The sequence below is a fragment of the Garra rufa genome, chromosome 25 (assembly GCF_049309525.1).
Source record: "Garra rufa chromosome 25, GarRuf1.0, whole genome shotgun sequence".
NCBI classification, from domain to species: Eukaryota; Metazoa; Chordata; class Actinopteri; order Cypriniformes; family Cyprinidae; genus Garra; species Garra rufa.
In genome coordinates, this window is record NC_133385.1 from 22,354,040 (window position 1) to 22,377,195 (window position 23,156).

Genomic DNA, 23,156 nt, shown 5'->3' on the forward strand with positions numbered 1-23,156 from the left:
ATTTAAAATACACAAACAAACAAACAAACAAAAAACAGGCCCTTCGTTATGTCCCACAGAAACACGTTTTCGTCAGTCAATTTTATGGGGTTTTAAGTGAAAACAAAGAAAGGGAATATATTTTTCTTCTCTGGAAATTCGCTGTTTTATTTCTATGACTAGCACAAGGAAGTTATTATTTATGTCATCAGGCATATTTGTTAACCAATAATGAAAACAGCTCTTTCTCCAGCTGTTGAATAGTCCCCTCCACCCCCAAATCTCTTAAACTCTTCATTTTACTATTAAACCTCTCTCAAGCGCTTCATGTTTATATTTCAGGCAAATGAAAGAGCAGAGTAAGAAGTCGTCTGGCAAACACAAGGAGCCGTCAGGGAAGGGCAGAAATGTCAGCGATGGCCCACAGCAGGTGAGACGTACAGAGAGATAGTTATGACGGCTTTGTCATAAGCTCCTCTGTTCTGACAGATCTCTGTGTATTTAAACATTGTCAAACTGTGCTGGTGTGCGATGATGAGCTGAGCCCTGTTTACCTCAGGAGTCCCTGCGGCAGAAGGCAGAGCGCATCGAGGAGCTGGAGGAGGCTCTCAGAGAGAGCGTTCAAATCACTGCCGAGAGGGAGATGGTGCTGGCGCAGGAAGAGGCCGCACGAAACCACCAGGAGAAACAGGTCAATACTACTAGACTTAGTATTTCAGAATCAACTATTCTGTTGACTATTCTATGCATCTACAAAAACTGATATGCCACCCTAAAAATGTTCTTGACACAAGATGCTCAAAATAACAGTGAGTCATGATGCAGTTGTCAAAGTCGCCCTTCTCTATGTTTATGTGACGATAGTGCTATGAAGACAGCAACTTCTCACAGAGTGGTTAACTTTGGAAACTGTCTAAATGTTAAACCACAGCATGCTGGTCCTCAACAAGGGAGCCTCAGAAAACCTCCAGGATGACTTAATATGATTTAAAGGGAGAGCTCACCCAAAAATTAAATTCTGTCATTAATTACTCACCCTCATGTTGTTCCAAACCCGTAAGACCTTCGTTCATCTTAGGAACACAAATTAAGATATTTTTTATGAATCTGAGAGCTTTCAGACCCTGTTTAGACAGCAACGCAACTGACACGTTCATGTCCCAGAAAGGTAGTAAGGACATTGTTAAAATAGTCCATGTGACATCAGTGGTTCAACCTCAATTTTAAGAGGCTACGATACTTTTTGTGCGCAAAGAAAACAAAAATAATGACTTAATTCAACAATTTCTTTTTACAAACAGAGGAAGACGCATGATGTGCATAAAACTAAATACGACCTCACGTTGTGTCAATCACGTTTACACACTGCCTCCGAAACCTTCGTCCGTCAAGAAAAAAATCAGATCAGGTTCGATTTTCTGTGTTTTCGCATCCGTAGCAAGCGTTTTGATAAGAAAGGATGACGAATATGAAAAAACGCATACGAACTGTGTGCAATGACGTTTCCTTATTTGAACCAGAATATACAGACAATGTCAGAACGCTGGCTCCTGCGTCAGCAGCACCACACGCATGCGTCGTAGTACTCTTGTGAACGCACACTGAAGACCGACAGGAAAGAGAAGAAATTGTTGAATAAAGTCGTTATTTTTGTTTTCTTTGTGCGCAAAAAGTATTCTCGTAGCTTCATAAAATGAAGGTTGAACCACTGACGTCACATGGACTATTTTAACAATGTCCTTACTACCTTTCTGGGCCTTGAATGTATCAGTTGCGTTGCTGTCTATGGAGGGAAAGCTTTTGGATTTCATCAAAAATATCTTAATTTGTGTTACGAAGATGAAGGTCTTACAGGTTTGGAACGACATGAGGATGAGCAATTAATGAAAGAATATTCATTTTTGGGTGAACTATGCCTTAAAAATAAGACAAAATTAGCAAATAAACCAACAAAATAAACCAAAATTTAAAAAAAAAAAAAACTTTTCTTTGAAGAACCAGGATTCCCACAGTCTTGATAAACATGAATATATGATAAAGCCACATTTTAGAAAAGTGTCATTTCCAGACCTAGAAAAGTCAAAATAATTAAATTAGATTAGATTAGATTCAACTTTATTGTCAATACACATGTACAAGTACAAAGGCAACGAAATGCAGTTTAGGTCTGACCAGGAGTGCAATAAGCAGCAAGTGCAGGATATAGGTATAATTTATAAGTTATAAGTGCACTAATGGGAGATATGTACAGGGAGAAACTATGGAAATTATTTACAGATGAAAGTATTGTGGATATAATTTACAGGCGCTATTAACAAGTAGAATGTACAAATAGAGGAGCATAGTATGCAGGTTGTTGTTAACTATAATCAGGTATTGCAGATTGATACGAACATAATATACAGGTAGCTGATTACTAAAGCAGGAATTACCAAATAATACTTTACAAATGTATAGATACATATAAAAAATTTACAAAATGTATATGTGCATTTACAAATGGATATGTACAGTGTAGTGCAACAGATTAAGTAGTGCAATGGTAATGGGGAGACTGTAGGGGTGTGTGGGGTGGGGGGGCAAAGGTGTCAGTGGGGGGCAGAGTTCAATAAGGAGACAGCTCTGGGAAAGAAGCTGTTCCTCAGTCTGCTGGTTCTAGTCTTTGGGCATCTGAAGCGCCTGCCGGAAGGCAGGAGAGAAAACAGTTTGTGGGCGGGGTGAGAGGAATCCTTAAGAATACTGCGTGCTCGACGCAAACAGTGTTTCTTATGAATGTCCTCAACGGTTGGTAGTGGACTCCCTATGATGCGTTGGGCAGTTTTCACCACCCGCTGCAGTGCCTTACGCTCCACAACAGAGCAGCTTCCGTACCTGACTGTGACACAGTTCGTAAGGATGCTTTCTATCGTGCAGCGATAGAAGTTCACCAGGATGGCTGAGGACAGCTGGTTCTTCTTAAGTGTTCTCAAGAAGAAGAGGCGCTGGTGATCCTTCTTGACCAGGCTGGAGGTGTTGGTAGTCCAGGATAGGTCCTCTGAAATGTGGGTCCCCAGGAACTTAAAGGATGAAACAGACTCAACAGTCATCCCATTGATGTGGATGGGATCATGTGAGCCTCTTCTTCCCTTCCTGAAGTCCACAATGAGCTCCTTGGTCTTGGTGGTGTTAAGGAGCAGATTATTGTCTGTGCACCATGTGGCCAGGTGCTGAATCTCCTCCCTGTAGGCAGTCTCATCGTTGTTGCTGATGAGACCGATCACCGTAATGTCGTCTGCAAACTTGATGATGGTGTTAGATCCATACACAGGCCTGCAGTCGTGGGTGAAGAGGGAGTAGAGAAAGGGGCTCAGCATACAGCCCTGTGGTACACCAGTGTTCAGTGTGACGGTAGTGGAACAGATGTGACCTGATCTAACATGCTGAGGTCTGTCAGTCAGAAAATCCATAACCCAGTTGCAAAGTGAGGTGTTAACGTCCAGGTCTGACAGTGTTGAATGCTGAGCTGAAATCAACAAACAGCATTCGTGCATAAGTGTTTGTATTGTCCAGGTGTGTGAGTACAGAGTGCAGCGCTATGGAGACTGCATCATCTGTGCTCCTATTGCCACGGTAGGCAAACTGGTGTGGGTCCAGTGTGGATTGGAGGGAGCCCTTGAGGTGTGAGAGGACCAGCCGCTCGAAGCACTTCATAATGATGGGTGTGAGTGCTACAGGGCGGTAGTCGTTCAGGCATGTTGGGTTGGAGTGTTTCGGCACTGGCACAATGGAGGTGGATTTAAAACATGCTGGTACAGCTGCTTGGGCAAGGGACATGTTAAAAATGTCTGTGAATACCCCAGCGAGTTGCTCTGCACATGCCCTCAGTACGCGGCCAGGGATACCGTCTGGTCCAGCAGCCTTGCACGCGTTGATCCGGCTCAGTGCGGTGTAGACTTCTGAAGAGGCAAGTGTTATGGGTGAGTCAAAGCGAGCATAAAAGTCATTAAGCTCGTTCAGGAAGAAGACATCGGTGACTGTGGGGGTGGAGTGGCTGGGTTTGTAGTCACTGATGGCCTGAATGCCCTGCCACATAAAGTTAATTAATGAAATCTTAAAACTCCATGGGCATTTTTATAATGATCTATTTTTGGAAGTTGTAAGTAAAAATAGTTTTATATATCTTTGAGTCATTTTCCAGTTAATAGCAGGAAACTAGAAAAGCCATGGGGTCTTCAAACATTGTTGTGAACAATTGGAGGGCATTGGAGTCAAAAAAAGTTAAGAACCATTGTACTACCATGCTAATCAAAGCACCACCACTTATTTTTCTAAGAAAATGGTAATTCATACTTGTATTTCCATATTGTAAAAACCAGCTCATACCAGGGCAAGCTATTGAAGCTGGTTTTGGGAACATGGTAGTCAGTTTCTTGTTGGTCAAAGGTAGTCTACCAGGACTAACCAACTTGAAAAAGATGCTCAACAGAATGAATCAGCTAGAAACCATTTTATGCCATCAGAAGCCAGTAGATAGTAGCTGATTTCTTATCAAAACATTTAGAATCATTTTCTGGCACCTGCGTTCAATGTTTATGTTTTTTGCAACAACAACAACAAAAAAAAAAAACATTTAAAGGGATAATTTATCCAAAAATGAAAAATTCTGTCATTAATTACTCACCCTCATGTCGTTCCAAACCCGTTAGACCTTTGTTCATCTACACATGAACTGATGTCCCATGGACTATGTTGTCAATGTTCTTCGTACCTTTCTGGGCCTTGAACGTGAAAAATAAAGGTTCTTTATTGGCATCTATAATTCCACAAGGAATCTTTAACATCCATTGAATATTTCCAATGCACAAATGGTGGAAAATTGTTCTTTAGATAACTAAAAAATGGTTCCTTTTAGAACTTATCAAGAAGTGTTCTGTGAGGAACCCAAAATGGTTCTTTTATGGCATCTCTGCCAAAACCCCCTTTCGGAACCTTAATTTAAACCTTAAGAGTGTAGTGTAGCGATGAAGCCCAGATCACATAGAAGTCACTTTCAAACCAAGCAGCTTGTTGGTCAACGTAGAGAAATTGCGTGACCAGCTTAAACACGATGTGAAATAAGCGTAGGATAAATCACTCACACATTCCCGATCACGTGAATTTTAATTGGATTTCGCCCTGCGAAAATTCCTCGAACAGCGATAAATGTGACAACACATTTAGTTGATTTGTAAAATACAGAATAAACAGTAACGAATAAGTTACCTTCTGTTTTCGTCTTGAAAAGATGGAAGAGCTGCTGGGAGCCATGGAGAAAGTGAAGCTGGAGCTTGAGTCTATGAAGGCCAAGATGTCGTCCACCCAGCAGTCTCTGGCAGAAAAAGAAGCCCATCTGACCACATTGAGGGCTGAAAGGAGGCGACACCTGGAGGAGGTGCTGGAGATGAAGTATGTTATGACCTTTCTTTGTACAAATTATTAAAACAGTGCTTGCAAAGAATCCGAATGGAGACTAAAAGGATGATTTATCAAATTAAACCACTTATTTTGCATCTGCAGGCCATGTTCCATATGTAGGTTGTAAATCCAAAACAAACTATTACTGAATGATTTTAGCCTGTTTTATACATCAATAAATCAAGGCGGTGACTAAACGACAGACTTCGCGCATTGGCCTTCACAGCAGCATGAAAAACAAAAGTGTTATTCAGATTTTAAACAAATGATATACAGAAAGCGGGCAACATAACAATACAAGAGTGCTTCCATCCTGTTATAATGAATGAAGCTGTCATTGCTGGTTTACATAGTTTCATGCATCTGCGTACAGCACGAGCTCGCTGACTGTCTATATACTAAATTCTTCCATTATAATCAATAAAGCAACCAACAATGCAGAACAAATCTCTTATTTATAGCATATTGTCTAGTTTTGTTGCTCACTTGCAGTATATACAGTTGAAGTCAAAAGTTTACATACATCTTGCAGAATCTGCAAAATGTTAATTATTTAATTAAAAAAGAGGAATCATAGAAAATGCATGTTACTTTTTTATTTAGTACTGACCTGAATAAGATATTTCACATAAAAGACATTTACTTATAGTCCACAAGAGAAAATAATAGTTGTATTTATAAAAATGACCCTGTTCAAAAGTTTACATACACTTGAGTCCCTTGTTTGTCCTGAACAGTTCAACTGCCCGCTGTTCTTCAGAAAAATCTTCAGGTCCCACAAATTCTTTGGTTTTTCAGCAGTTTTGTGTATTTGAACCCTTTTCAATAATTACTGTATGATTTTGAGATCTATCTTTTCACACTGAGGACAACTGAGGGAGTCGTATGCAACTATTACAGAAGGTTCAAATGCTCACTGATGCTCCAGAAGGAAAACATGATGCATTAAGATCAGGGGGGTGAAAACTTTTGAATTTGAAGATCGGGGTAAATTTAACTTATTGTGTCTTCTGGGAAACATGTAAGTATCTTCTGTAGCTTCTGAAGGGCAGTACTAAATGAAGAAAAATTATATTTAGGCAAAATAAGAAAAATGTACACATCTTCATTCTGTTCAAAAGTTTACACCCTTGGGTCTTAATGCATTGTTTTTCCTTCTGAAGCATCAGTGAGCGTTTGAACCTTCTGTAATAGTTGCATATGAGTCCCTCAGTTGTCCTCAGTGTGAAAAGATGGATCTCAAAATCATACAGTCATTGTTGGAAAGGGTTCAAATACACAAAAATGCTGAAAAACCGCAGAATTTGTGGGACCTGAAGGATTTTTCTATAAAACAGCAGTTTTGGACAAACAAGGGACTCATGACCAACTGTCACTAAACAACAAGAAAAAACATCTGTGGATCATTCAGATAACACAATATTGAGAATTAAGCGTATGTAAACTTTTGAACAGGGTAATTTTTATAAGTTTAAAACTGTTATTTTCTCTTGTGGACTATATGTAAACGTCTTTTATGTGAAATATATTCAGGTCAGTACATAATAAAAAAAAAATAACATGCATTTTGTATGATCCCTCTTATTTTGGTAAAATAATTAACATTTTGCAGATTCTGCAAGGTATATGTAAACTTTTGACTTCAACTATATATCTATCTATTGGATGTTAGAGAATCTACATTAAAAAAATTAGTGCTCTGTTGATTTGATACAGTGGACTATTGGTAATTAACAGTATTAGTTAGTTGCAATCATAATCTTCACTGCTTATTATTTGAACACATGTGGTGTCATGCATTAACATGTTCAATATATAACAGCACATTGTAAAGATTTAAAATATATTTCGTCTTCAAATGCCATTCGTGCAGGAGACACATTTGCTTTGTGTTATATAATGAATTTGAGATGTAAATAAATAGTTTTTCCAGATAACATATTTAAACCATTAAATAACCATCTTTCACATGGGAGCTTATTCTGAGGTCACTTTGGCAGGCTGTAGTGTTGGTGTAAATCAATTAATAGAGAGCAAACGAGGATAAACATCTTGACAGAAAAATAGGCTGTAAAACTTTAACTCGGTATATGTTTTGGTGCCATGTATTTGTGCAGATAATAAATGGCGAGGATGATTCATTCTGCACGTGGCTTGTTCTGTTTGCTATTTCTGTCTCCACACTTCAGCCCTGCTCCTGGGAATCTGTGGAAACACCGAGAATAAGCAAGCTATTTCAGTCTTACTGAGACAATTATGCACAATCATTTTGACAAAATCCATATTCCCCTGAGATGTTTTGTACTTGAAAGCAAACATCCTTTAACCTGCTCTGTCGAGTGTTGGATGACTCCTGGTCATTGTCAATGAGGTCAATTGCTTTGAAGAGCATTTCCACAGTACTTCAGTAAAGTGCTGTTTGACATTAAGCTCAGACTACTAATCTTTTAAACCAAGGCTATTATGGTTTTAAAAATTTTGTTTTATTTTTGCATTTTTGTTCTTCAATAAATTAGCTTTAATAGTGTACAATTACTACAACAACAACAACTACTACTACTAATAAAATTATTTTTGACATTGGGCATGGACTTGTTATAATTTCAACCAGTGATATTATAGTTTTAAATTATTATTATTATTATTTATATTTTTTGTTCTCAATTTGTCTCTCAGAGTTTTAATAGTGTGCAAGTAATAATAATAATAATAAATTTAGTTTGATATTCATTATTATTATTATTATTAATAATAATAATAATAATAATAATAATGAATTCTGTCAGTTGACTTTTAATATTTAAACCAGGGTTATTATAGTTTGGATAATTAATTATATATTTTTTGTTTTTAATTAGTTTTATTAATGTAATAATAATAATAATAATAATAATAATATATTAATATTTCATTAAAATGTAATTTATTTTTTGTATTATTGTTCTTAATTTTAATTATTTAATAATAATAAATTCAGTTTAGCTTTTAATATTTAAATCAGGGTTATAGTTTTCATTATATATATTTTTTTATTTTGAATAGTTTTAGTAATAATAATATAAAAGTATTAATAATAATAATATTATTATAAATAATGAATTAATAATAATAATATAAATAACAACAACAACAACAATAATAATATTATAATAATATTTTGTTAAAATGTAATTTATTTTTTTGTATTTTTGTTCTTAATTTTAATTATTTAATAATAATAAATTCAGTTTGGCTTTTAATATTTAAACCAGGGTTATTATAGTTTTGATCATTTAATTTTGTTTTATTTTTTATTTGTAAATAGTTTTAGTAATAATAATAATAGTTATTATTATTATTATTATTATATAAATATGTTTTTAATTCGGTTAACAAAAATAATTTTGATTTCCACAACTCACAGACAGGAGGCTCTGCTGGCAGCCATAAGTGAGAAGGATGCTAACATAGCCCTGCTGGAGCTGTCTTCATCCAAAAAAAAGAAGACACAAGAGGAAGTGGCCCAGCTGCGGAGAGAGAAGGACCGTTTGGTGCAGCAGCTCAAACAGCAGGTACGGACTGCGTCACACGGCTCTGACCGGGGTGTATCTGTTTGTCATCAAGGTCAAGTTGTTTGTTTGCTTTAAATCAATGATCACAGAGAACTTAAAAGGCCTAGACAAAAAAACATCTTTGTTTTGACTGGTGGCTTTTCTGAATGCAAACAAGCTCTATTGATGTGCTTTTAATTGATTTCTTCTCAACCCCACCCCAAACCTTCTGTCTTTCTCCTTTTCTACCCTCCAATCTTTCCTTAAATCTGCGCCTTCTCTTTTCTCCTAGACACAGAACCGTATGAAGCTCATGGCGGATAATTATGACGACGGATACTTGAAAACGCCACCCGACCAGACCAACCACAAACCTCCGAAATCACCCGATCAGGTCCCAATCCGGTCCTACAAGCATCAGCACAAGTCTTAAAGAGACAGTTCACCCCAAAATGAAAATCCTCTTATCATGACGTCTAAATCATTTTTGGGTGAACTGTTTCTTTAAATTTCTTAGTCATCAGCTTTGTTTTCTTTTCTTCAGTGGAAATTCAATATGGCTGAATATGAAATAATTGTACCGTTGCTGTATTTTGCTTATATCATATTCATAGGAGCTTAATCTTAACAGCAAGCCAAAGACAAATTGGAGGTGTGGCCAGTTTCATTACTTGTTAATAAAATATTCATATTAGAAACTGAATTGGAAACGGACGCTCCGCCATCCATTTCCATTTCAGCCGCGTCACCGTAATTGAAATGCAGCTGGCCTCATCTCCAACGCAGACGCCATCATTTCCTTTTACTGCCTTCATATTGATCATAACCCTATGGATTTCTATTATTCATGACAGTAGAAATCGCCCCTAAGCGGAGATCCAGGATCAGTTGCCCTTGAAACTCATAATGCAGTACCTCCCATCAACGACGCTGAAAGCTGATCCTGCGTCTGCGCTTACGGGTCGCTTCTACCTGGATATCTTCGCATACTAACCTGATCTTTTTTCCCATGCTGCACTTGGCTAAACCCTGCCATCTCTTAACCAATAGGATGATGAGGAGGGCATTTGGGCATAGCCTCACTGGCAGCCATTTTGTTTTAGAAGGGTGAGCATTTTCTTTGATGGACATGTAAAAGCCAATCTCAGCTGCCCTGTTCCTCCCCATGTGACATCAAACCCTGCCTGTCCCGCTCTGCCTGTTTGAGATTATTGGCTATGTCAACGCAGTGCAAACATGCTTTTTATTAGCGAAGAACTTTTTGGATATTTCAAAGCTCATTTGTAACTGCACTGCGATGAAATAGTCTATGAATCTCATTTCTCCTGGTTTTGCTTTTCCCCTTTTTGAAGCCTGTTATCTTCTTGTATGTTTTTGTGGTTAAACGTAATCCCAGATGGTGCATTATGACCGTATTTCCCACACTCTCCACACTTGTTCCCACCAGATTCAAATTCCTTTTCTACAAAAATAACTTATCTTTAAACATGCTGATAAACTTTTTCATTTGCAGGTTTACAAAATCATAACATTTGCCCATTACTTACTTGCATAAACTTGTTCAAATTAGTTTATGTATTAAAGGTCCCATATTGTACACATTTCTGGAGGTTTATTTTAGTTGTTGATGTCCTTAAGAATATATATTTGCGGTATAAGTGCCAAAATCCATCTCAATATATTTTTACAGCTCCTTTTTTAGGAGCTCTGTCAAAAACAGGTCGATTTTGGCCCATCTAATTAATATTCATTAGCCTCTCTTCTGATTGGCCTGTTGTTTTCTGAGTGACGCACAGCCAGGCCAATCACAGGTAACTACGGTCATGTATCGTTGTAGCCGAACCCAGAGCCATAGAGAGAGCCTAGTCTGCTGATACTCAACAGGATATTCCAGAATGATCATTAATGTTTTTTCTTTTTCAAACACCGAATGCAGTAAGCTACATAACTGTTGCTTTAGTAAAGCCCCTTTCACAATGCGCGCTGATTCTGGAAAATTACGGGAACGAGCGCTGTGTGAACAAAAGCCAGAACCATAAAGGCAGTGTTGTAGTGATGATGCACGTTACCCAGCGACTCTTCACGACAAAAAAATACGTGCAAAGTGGAATGAAGTGGCGATCGGGCAGAGCCAGCTCCTCACTATCAGCGCTGAAGCACAGTTTGTTCAGGTTAGTTTCAGTTTAGTGACACGTACGCGTCGCATTACATCTCACATCCACGTCACATGTCTTTATTGGTTGTGTGTAAAGCACGCACAGATTCCAGAAAACAACTGTGAATGAACCAAATTAAACAACTCCGGAACAAATCATGGGACACATTATCCGTTTATTTACCGGAATGGCTGTGTGAAAGAGGCTGAAGTTGACGTGCCGCTGGTCTCTTATATTCACGTTGTTCTGAAGCCTGTGCAATGATGTAGTTTCGGCATCTATCGACTGAACAGGGTTTTCTAGATTAGTTTCCGCGTTGTTGTTCAGCAATGTTATGGACGCGATATTGTCTGGGTTTGACAAAAGGAGGGTGGGACGTTGGTTTGTGACTGAAGGCGGTGACTGAGTAGATCGGACGTCACATCGTTACGGAAGTCACAGCGGCTCGTGAAAATGAACAGCTACTTTAAGCAGGCTGTGTGCAGTTTACTGTGGATTGACTGTTTTGAAACTCATATGGTAGTTACATAGCCCCTAGACCTCAGTTATTATGAAAAAAGCCTGGAAATTTAGATTTTGACAATATGGGACCTTTAACTAACATGAACAAACAATGAACGATACATTTATTACAGTATGTTTATTAATGTTAATTAACACAATTTTAATAATGCATTAGTAAATGCTGAAGTTAACATTAACTAAGATTAATAAATGCTGTAGAAGTATTGTTCATTCTTAGTTCATGTTAATTAATGTAGTTAACTAACGTTAACTAATGAACCTTACTGTAAAGTGTTACATATATGGTTAATAGATAGAATATAAAGAACATAAAAATAACATTTGTAAGTAAATTTCTAATAAAACAAAATGTACAGTACAAAGTTAAATATCCAGTAAAATAAATAATGTGCATACAGAATCTATGATTTGAAATCTGGAAACTAACAAAGTTTAAGCATTTTATATATAGAATATCTTAAATATTAAGAAATTCTAGAAATTATAGACTCCAACAACTAAACGCTGTAAAATAAAGTCCAACAAAAATTGCAATTTCAAATAAAAGCTGTTCTTTTGAACTTTCCATTCATCAAGTATCAACTTAGGGTCATTAGTTAACTACATTAGTTAACTTGAACTATTAATAAACAATACTACTACAGCATTTATTATTCTTCGTTAATGTTAATTTTAGGATTTACTAATTTATTAATATAATTACAAGTTGTGCTTGTTAACATTAGTTAATGCATTGTGAACTAACGTGAACTAACAATGAACGACAATATTTTTATTAACAAAGATGAATAAATAGTGTATTAAATGCTTTGTTTATTGTTTGTTCATGATAGTTAATACACTAACTAATGTTAACAAACTGCGCCTTATTGTAAAGTGTTACCGAATGAACAAAAAATATCAGTTTATACAAAAATATTAGGGAGCACGACTAAATTGTTGTAATTAATTATTATAATTATGGCATTATTCAACTTCTGACACAATTTTATAGTTTTATTAGGTGTTCATGAGCCAAAAAAAAAAAACCTTCAATGCTATAGTTCTAACTATGGAAGCCCATAATAAAATCGTGCTTTGGTAAATCTTAATTATTGAATGAAATCTTAATGAAATACTTAATCAAAATTATGAGCAAAAATAACAAGACAAAAAGTTGAATATGACAAATTGAATTTGAGATAAACAGTTATAATTACGGCATGAAGAAATTGTCGTAATTCATAATTATTTGTCTCAAAAATATTAAGCAGCACAACTAAACTGTTACAGTTATGTACAATTACTATTAACTGTTATAATTCTGGCATCATTTGACTTATGACATAACTATTGACATAATGTTTTTTAGGTGTGCATAAGCAAATAATAAAAAAAACTTTAATGTTATCGTTATATTTATGGAAGCCTATAATAAAATCATGCTTTGGTAAATCTTAATTATCACATACAAAAAACAAAAACAAAAAACAATTAAGACAAAAAGTTAAATCTGACAAGTTGAATTTGAAATTAACAGTTATAATTATGGCATAAAAAATTGACTTCATTCATAATTATTATTTATCTCAAAAATATTAAGCAGCACAACTATGTACAATTATTATTAACTGTTATAAGTATGCCATTATTTGACTTATGGCAACTATTGACATAAATTTGATAATGTTTTCTAGGTGTGCATAAGCAAATTAAAAAACGTCGATGTTATAGTTATAACTATGGAAGCCCATTATAAAATCATGCTTTGGTAAATCTTAATTATCACATAAAAAAATTATGAAATGCTTATTCTAAATTCTGACAAAAAATCCCCCAAAATAATCAAGACAAAAAGTCGAATCTGACAAGTTCAATTGGAGTTAAAGTCATAGTCACGGTATAAAAAAATTTGATTTAATTCATAATTATAATTGATCTAAAAAATATTAAGCAGCACAACTAAACTGTTACAATTCTGTACAATTATTATGAACTTTTATAATTATGGCATAATTTGACTTATGACATCCATTGACAGAAATATGTTTTCTAGGTGTGCATAAGCAAATAATAAAAAAAACTTATAGTTATAACTATGGAAGCCCATAATAAAATCATGCCTTGATAAATCTTAATCATCACATAAAAAATCAAAATTATGAAATGCTTAATCAAAATGATGACAAAACCCCCCCAAAAACAATTCATAATTATAATTGATCTCAAAAATATTAAGCAGCACAACTAAACTGTTACAGTTGTGTTCAATTATTAATAACTGGTATAATTGTAGCATAATTTGACTTATGACAACTATTGACAGAAATATTTCTAGGTGTGCATAAGCAAATATAAAAAACCCTTTAATGTTGTAGTTATACTTATGGAAGCCCATCATAAAATCATGCTTTTGTAAATCTTAATTATCACATGAAAAAAATTAATTAGAACATTTTAAATAAATATTATGACCAAAAAAAAAAAGACAAAAAGTAAAATCTGACAAGAACAATTTTAGATAAACAGTTATAATTATGGAATGAAAAATTGGGATTAATTCATAATTATAATTGATCTCAAAAATATTATGCAGCGCGACTAAACGGTTACAATTATGTACAATTATTATTAACTGTCATAAGTATGGCATAATTTGACTTATGACAACTATTGACAAAAATTTGACAATGTTTTGTAGGTGTGCATAAGCAAATAAAAAAAACTTTAATGTTATAGTTATAACTATGGAAGCCCATAATAAAATCATGCTTTGGTACATCTTAATTATCACATAAAAAAGTCTAAATGATCAAATGCTTAATCAAAAGCATGATAAAAAAAAACAATTAAGACAAAAAGTCGAATCTGACAAGTTGGAATTTAGATAAACAGTTATAATTATGGCATAAAAAACTGGCCTTAATTCATAATTATAACTGATCTAAAAATCAGCACAACTAAACTGTTACAATTATGTACAATTATTAATAACTTGTAAGTATGGCATAACTCACACAAACTTTACATAATGTTTTCTAGGTGTGCATAAGCAAATACTTTTTTTTTTAATGTTATAGTTATAACTATGGTAGCCCATAATGCTTTGGCATATCTTAATTATCACATACAAAGTCAAAATGATGAAATGCTTAATCAAAATTATGACAAGTCAAAAAGTTGAATCTGACAAGCTGAATTTGAGATATATAGTTATAATTATGACATAAAAAATTGATATTGACAAATGTTTCTTGAGCAGCAAATCAGCATATTAGAAAGATTCCTAAAGGATCATGTGACACTGAAGACTGAAGCTTTGCATCACAGGAATAAATTACATTTTAAAATATATTCAAATAGAACACACTTATTTTAAATTGTAATAATATTTCACAATATTACAGATTTTACTTTTTTCATCAAATAAATGCAGCATTGGTAAGCATATGATTTCAAATACATAAAAATATATACACTTTACAATAAGGTGTCATTTGTTAATAAGTTAATGTGGTAACTAACACAAACAAACAATTAACAATACATGTATTACACTATTTATTATAATTAGTGCTGGGCAATGACTAATGATGAATAGCATGCAAAATAAAGGCATTTGTGTACATAATATATGTGTGTGTACAATGTATATTTATTATGTGCACTTATATATTTAAGAAAAAAATGTTATTTATATATTAAATATATTTATATATAATATAAATTATATAAATATGTTCATATAAATACATTTAAATATTTTCAAAATATATAATGTATGTGTGTGTCTTTATATATACATAATAAATATACACAGCACACACACATATATTACACACACAAAAACTTTGATTTTGGATGCGATTAATCGCTGCCCAGCACTAATAATAATTTACTGCAAAAATACAGTTGTTATTTGTTTGTTCATGTTCACAACTTGTTATTCTAATAATGCATTAGTAAATGCCGAAATTAACAATAACTAAGATTAACAAATGCTGTAGAAGTATTGTTCATTCTTGGTTCATGCTAACTAATGTAGTTAAATAATAACTAATTAACCTTATTGTAAAATGATATAAGCATATAATATAATCAAATTTCCCAGGGCTGCTCATTTAGTTTTTATTTCCTGACCAATCCACCTTTTTTTAACACGGAAGTAAGCCACACTACAAACCAGATAATACATTCAAATAATGGTAAGACACACCAATTTGCAATATCAAGCAGAATCAAAATGACAAATTATTGTTCTGAATAAAAATAATGACTTCCAAACCCAGAATGAAGCCATTATTAAATCCATTTGGGTAAGTCTAGCCAGAGGAGATCATGCACATAGCAGTTTGCTGTCTGTTTACAGAAACATCAACTAAATAAAGGAACACTCATTGCTGTTCATCAGTATTTATCTAAACCAGTGTTCACTGGAAACTAAGCATGACCCAGAAAAAAAAAAAAGATATCAGCAAAGAAACTAAAATCACAGAGACATGAGAACATAATCTTGATGACAATGCTTATTGCACTACAAGAACTTGATTCCTTATGTAAGTCGTCATATAAGAACTAACAAAAACTGTCACAAAAATATAATAGAATTGAACCACTTCTCACCATTTTGCGTAATGTCTTGTCTCATCTCATCATGTCTAAAAAGCATGTGTTTGCATGCTGACATATCTTGTGTCTTTTAAAAGCATCGTGCTGATAGAAATGATGTGCTTGCAGTGAACGATATCAACTCTAGCTGCATGAGAACAGACTGTCTGTTTCCCATGATCCTCTGTTTGTGTTGTAGTAACTGTGTGTCTCCTCTGTAGATAAGATCTGGGCGGAAAGCTACAGCGCGCAGGAGCTCTACACTGGCCACCTGATCATCCCTGTCCAACCTCCCCAAAAACCCCTTTACTTACACAATCAACTCAGCCCACATTTCATCACACCAGTTACCCAGGACCCACCGCCAGTGACCACACACATTCTCACAGGTAACACGTACATGTTTGTACATGTCAAACTTTTTATCATTTTCTAGGTGTGCATAAGCAAATCATGAACTTTTATGTTATGGCTTATAACTATGGAAACCCATTTCTGTCACATAAAACTAAACATTTAAATAATAATGCTTCGGTAAATCATAATTATGTCACAAAAACAGTGTTGTTTTTGACAACCATCTTAGATTTAGTCTTAGTCTTAGTCTTTTGGACTAAAATGCTTCTTAGTTTTAGTCAAATTTTAGTCACTTCTATATGTGATAGTTTTAGTCCAATTTTAGTCGACGAAAAGTCAAAAAGGTTTTTAGTCTAGTTTTAGTCGACGAAAAGTCAAAAAGGTTTTAGTCTAGTTTTAGTCGACGAAAAGTCAAAAAGGTTTTAGTCTAGTTTTAGTCAAAAAAAGGGGAAAAAAGTAGTCTTTTAACAAATTAATGTTGGTCAGTAAGTATTTTGTTGTTGGGTAGTGTCACTTATAAGTTCTGAAAATAGCAGATCTATAGTTCAACACAATGTGAGCTTCCGGATCGACTATTTTCACCAATAATTACAATAATGAAGGAATGGTTTAGAACAGCGGTTCTCAATTCCAGTCCTCGCGCCCCCCCCGCTCTGCACATTTTGCGTGTTTCATGTATCGCTTCCGACGTTTGTTCTATTCCAACGTTACTGCCCTTCGAAGTGGACATCACGGGATATTCCGCCATTATTCATTAGTTCGAAGCGAGCGTATGTGTTCCATTTGAAGGTCATTAAAGCGTGCGAGACGTAAATTTAAAATGCATTTATTTACAGATGCATTTATGTCACACTTCTCTAGTAAGTTTCATCTGTGTGTGAAGACGCTACATGCGGTGGCGTAGCGTAAATATGTGAATGAATGTTTCGAAGTATAGTAAACAGATTTCCCCCGCTTAGGGAGCAGGGAGCAATGAACACTGTGCAGGCAATGTCAATCGGAACACATCCTGCACGGACCTCACTTCTAATGAGCTCGTTATCTGAATCAGGTGTGTTAACTAAGCGAGACATGCAAAATATGCAGAGCGGGGGGGCGCGAGGACTGGAATTGAGAACCGCTGGTTTAGAACATAAAAGACAAACAAGGATGGAATGCTAAAACGGCTTGCCACACTAGTATAGCAAAGAGTATTTAATGCTAAAACGGCTTGCCATAGCGTCAGATACTTTTTAAGTTTTAATTGGCATGAACAATAAGCGGAAATGTCATGCATTTTAAACGTCTGTCGGACCACCCACTAACATTTTCGTCTATTCTCGTCTCGTCAACGAAAACTCACACATGTCTCGTCATGTTTTAGTCATCAACGAGCCATTTTTATCTCGTCATCGTCTCGTTATCGTCATGAAAAAAAGTGGCGTCAACAAAATGATTTCGTCATCATCATCGTTGACGAAAACAACACTGCACAAAAATGTTTATGATATACTAAGTCCAAATTATGTCAAAAACAATTAAGACAAAAAGTTGAAATTCTGACAAAGTTGATATTGAGATTATGGCATAATTCAATTTATATCATTTTTATAGCTTTCTGTCACGATAAAACAAAAAAGATAAATAATAATAATAATGCTTTGGTAAATCAGAATTATGACACAAATAAAAAATTATGGGATACTAAGTGAAAATGACGTCAAAAACAAGACAAAAAAGTAAATTGAGATAAATTTGTATAATTATGGCATAATTCGACTTACATATTTTTAAAGTTTTCTGTCACATAAAACAAAAAATAATAATTCTTTGGTAAATCATAATCATGACACAATTTATAATTATGAGATACTAAATCAAAATTGTCAAAACAATAAGACAAGTTGAAATTCTGACAAAAAGTTGATATTGAGATAAACTAAGAATTATGACAAAATTTGACTTATAATTTTTATATAATTTCTCAACTTTTTTATAATTTTATTTTATGGTGTTGCATAAAACAAAAATAAAAATGGTAATAATGCTTACATCAAAATTATGACGCAAAATATCAATTATGTCATAAAAACAAGACAAATCTGAAATTTTGAAAAAGTTGATATTGAGATAAACTGTTATAATTATGACATAATTTGATTGATCTAATTTTTACAGTTTTCTGTCACATAAAACAAAAAATAATTCTTCGGTAAATCATAATCATGACAAAAATTAAAGATGATGAGATACTAAATCAAAATTATGTCAAAACAATAAGACAATAAGTTGAAATTCTCACAATCAGTTGATATTGAGATAAATAAGAATGATGGCATAATTTGACTTTTATAATTTTTATATAATTTTTCAACTTAAGGTTTATCAGTTAAACATTAGGTAATGTACTAACATGAACTAACCATGAGCAATACATTTGTTACTGTATTTACTAATCTTCATTAACGTTAGTTAACGGAAATACAGTTGTTCATTGTTTGTTCATAGCAAAGATTAATAATTGCTGTATAAGTGCAGTTCACTGTTAGTTCATGTTAACTAATGTGGTTAACTAATGTTAACTAAAGAACCTTATTGTAAAGTGTTTTGACTTGTATAACTTTTATAGTTTTCTAGGTGTGCATAAGCAAATAAAAAAACTTAAATAGTATAGTTCTAACTATAAAAGCCCGTAATAAAATAGACATAAAAATGAAATCTGACAAATTATGGAATTAAAAATTTGACTTAATACATAATTAGAATTTATCTCAGAATTTTGACATCTCATAATTCTGACCTAAGATTTTTGCCTTTGTCATACATATGTTATGTAAAAATTTTGACATTTGATCTAATAATTATGACTTTGTATGTCTATTTTGCCTTTGTTTTTAAAATTTCACCTTTTTTGGTCATAATTATGATTTACAAAGCATTATTTTTTTCTTATGTGGCAGAATGAGGCTTTTATGTATAACTGATATGTCAGTGATGCAAGTGTTAATTTAGTAAAATTATAAAATATGTAAATGTAATCATACCGAACCTGCACAAAAAATCCATAATATTTCTTTTTTTTTTTTGCGGTTTTGTTTAAAAAATATTTATTAAAGTATTATTATTTGACATTACAAATATCAGGCAGATTTATTAATCATCATTGCATGGAATTATTGTCAATTATCAGAATTTTGAATCACTTGACGGCCCTAAAATCTATTTAATTGTCATTACTTGGAACAATATTCACATTGAAGTTCAAATGTTTTAAAGGGATAGTTCATTTAAAAATTACAATTCTGTTATAACTTACTCACCCTTGTGTCTTTACAAACCCTTCGTTTCTCTTCAGAACAAAATTTAGATATTTTTGATGAAATCCGAGAGCTTTCTGACCCTGCAAAGACAGCAACTAAAAACAAAAAAACTAAAACTGTTACTTTATTCAAACACGCATTCACGTATGCATTGAATAAGGTGATTGTTTTTGTTTTCATTGTGCACAAAAAGTATTCTCGCAGCTTCATAAAATTAGGGTTGAACCACTGATGTCACATGGACTATTTTAATGATGTCCTTACTACCTTTCTGGGCCTTGAACGTGTCAGTTGCATTGCTGTCTATGCAGGGTCAGAAAGCTCTCAGATTTCATCGAAAATCCCTTAATTTGTGTTTTGAAGATGAACGCTCTTACGGGTTTGGAACAACATAAGGGGTGAGTAATTAATGACAAATTTGAATTTTTGGGTGAACTATCCCTTTAAATCCTTACAGGCATAAATTCTTTTCTGCATATGATTTAATTCACATACATGTAAATCTTTTTGTGTTTTAGTGGGAGCCTGGGACGGTGAGTCAGTGTGGAGCTGCAGTTAGGATCCCTGGACCCAGCTTTGGACCTCCAGACCCAAACTGGCCATGATCGAACCCTCCAGCTCCACTGTCTCTCTGCCCTCACCTGAACTAAACCGGAGCCCTCTAAGAGCCTGTAACAGTCTGTAGTCTTAATACTGGTGCAGCTTTGAAAATATGCAGTGTTAGTTGAGTCGTGAATGCAATTTTAATTTCGTTCTCTTGATATGTCATCATGGTTGAGTAAAAACTGATTTAGAATGTTAACCTGATCAATGGGTGGTGCTATATAAACATAACTGAATGCCAAACTGTTGTTAAACAATTAAAAAAAAAGTGTTATGCTACTTTAACTGCATTCAGTATTAAGACTATCAGACCCTATATTGCGTTTAGGTAGCAGTCTTGCACTGGTTATACTTCATTGGATGACCCTTCCCCTTTACTGAAAAAAATAGGACACCTTCAAGAGCATGACATAAACATTTATAGATAGTGATGTCTACTTGTCACACCTGACACTTCGTCAGTGGAAAAAATCAGGTTCTGTGTCCTTTAATTCAAATTAACAGCTGCTAAAAAGAATAGACATAGAATATATATGAAAAGAGTTTGCATTGCTCATGAAGGAGTCCACCGAGGGGTGTGTGCAAGAAATTACAGATCTCGCTTAATGCGACTATAGTTGTTTTCTAGCAGCTCTTAGACTGGACATTGTAGGCTCCCAAATATCTTCATATCATGTCGAGATAACCAGTTTCTGAGAGCGCATTGCTGGTTTTATGTGCTCTCATAAACGTGGATATCATTGTGTCTATCTCTCTCTCTCTCAAAGTGGAATTTTTTATGTTGCATTTGTGGCCTATTGTCTTCGTGTATTAAAATAATAAAAAAATGGATAGTCCACTTTAAAAAAAAAAAAAATCTAAATGAAAATGAGATGATAAAATCAGACAAAAGACACGGGTATGGGTGTTCTGAATTTGTATAAATGTGTATGTATATAAATATGTATTATCAGTGTTTTCACTCTCTGAGCTTTTCATTTAGTGTTTGTGTTGGGATATAACGTTTGCCATTTGGGCAAATATAAATACAAATATAACTGCAAGCAGCGATTACCAGGGTTCAAGCACTTTAAGACATTTAAGCACATGAAAAAAGACAGTACATATTATTTAGTATCTCTGTAACCACCTAAATCAATCTTTAAAAAGGCAAATTTTGGCAAATCCTGGTCATTTAACACAGAAATGTGCAAATGTTTTTTAACGTTTATGACTGTTATAGTGGCAGCTGTGGTCCGATCTCCCTAAAACTTGACATGCTTGTTTAGAATCACCTGTTTTGTGAAGTTTTGAGCTTTTGTTTAGGTTTTATAGGCTTTTGGGTATATTTGGACTGGCCCCTTTCCCAAACAACCTCATTATAGCTTCCCAAAGGGTAAATGTCAAAAATTTTTATAATTATTGACCTAGAGAGTGCAGAGAAATGCACTGCAGTGTTTTTTTCCCCAGATTAAGCGAAAAACCTAAGACTAGTTTGCAAATGAAGGTTTTTTACATTTCCTCAATCATTTAACAAAGCATTTGACTGACAGCAGCGGTTCTAGAGGCAAAGTCGTTCAGAAAGAGGTCTATCGTATGATACGAATATCTTATTTATGTGTAAAAAAACGGCAATCTACAATCGTTTACAACCTTGAAAACATGCGATCTCATCCCCCAGTGGCCGATTTCTTTCAAATTTCTCAGACCTTTAGGGCCGTGAGTCAAAAAGGAACGGAAAATTTCGTTCCAATCAACCACCGTTAAGCTTGTCTAATAGGTGCTCAAATTTCATTGGCCTATGGCGGCCATGTTTTGGCCAAGAAATGCAAATATCCTTATAAACGCTTCTGGCACTTTGGACCAAGACCGGGTCTACCGATTCTCACGTTGATAGGACAAGCGGTTGCGTAGTTATGGCTGCTTTTTAAGTTTTTTCTAACTTATAGCGCCACCAAGTGGCCAAGCTCCGCGACTTCTTTCATGTGACCTCAGATTTAGCTCTTACACACGGTTTGGCGAAGAGATCTCATTCGTTAAAAAGATATAGCAGTTTTCGTAAAGGCGGCCCTGCCCCTTTCAAACGTTTTGGGGTCCCTTTTACTATAGAGGTTTGAAAGTTAAAGTTTATTTTTGATAATTATTGATATCCACTCTCCAATGAATCTTCCTGCACTGGTTTGGTCCTAGCGAAAAACCTAAGAGAATTGCAGTGTTTTTTCCAGATTAAGCGAAAAACCTAGGACTAGTTTGCAAATGTAGGTTTTTTACATTTCCTCAATCATTTAACAAAGCGTCTGACTGACAGCAGCGGTTCTAGAGCCAAAGTCATTCAAAAAGAGAAGGTCTATCATATGATAAGAATATCTTATTTATGTGTGAAAAACTGCAATCTACAATGGTTTACAACCTTGAAACATGCAATCTCGTCCCCCAGTGGCCAATTTCCTTGAGGGCTGTGAGTAAAACAGGACCACCAAATTTCATTCCGATCGACCTCTGTTAAGCTTGTCTAATAGGTGCTCAAATTTCATTGGCCTATGGTGGCCATGTTTTTTGAGACATAAAAATAAACGCTTCTGGCACTTTGGACCAAGACTGGGTCTACCGATTCTCATGTCGATAGGACATAAGCGGTTGCGTAGTTATGGCTGCTTTTACGGCTGTTTTTTCCTCTTATAGCACCATCAATTGGCCAAGCTACGCGA

At 34.6% G+C, this 23,156-nt stretch overlaps 1 protein-coding gene across 4 annotated transcripts; it reads left to right on the forward strand.

Moving 5' to 3' along the window:
• The first annotated feature begins 270 nt into the window (after positions 1-270).
• Positions 271-21,415, forward strand: LOC141302077 (ELKS/Rab6-interacting/CAST family member 1-like). 4 transcript variants are annotated; one of them, XM_073832269.1, is made up of 7 exons: positions 271-409; positions 539-670; positions 5,243-5,403; positions 8,816-8,963; positions 9,235-9,336; positions 16,432-16,599; positions 20,385-21,415. In XM_073832269.1, the coding sequence occupies exons 1-6, from the start codon at positions 326-328 to the stop codon at positions 16,483-16,485; spliced, it is 681 nt and encodes a 226-aa protein (XP_073688370.1). In that variant the 5' UTR covers positions 271-325; the 3' UTR covers positions 16,486-16,599; positions 20,385-21,415. The 4 variants fall into 4 exon arrangements, with proteins under 4 accessions (XP_073688370.1, XP_073688371.1, XP_073688373.1 ...); XM_073832270.1 differs by having other exon boundaries at positions 9,241-9,336; XM_073832272.1 differs by lacking the exon at positions 20,385-21,415 and adding an exon at positions 9,993-10,049 and having other exon boundaries at positions 9,241-9,336; positions 16,432-16,589.
• The last annotated feature ends 1,741 nt before the right edge of the window (positions 21,416-23,156 follow it).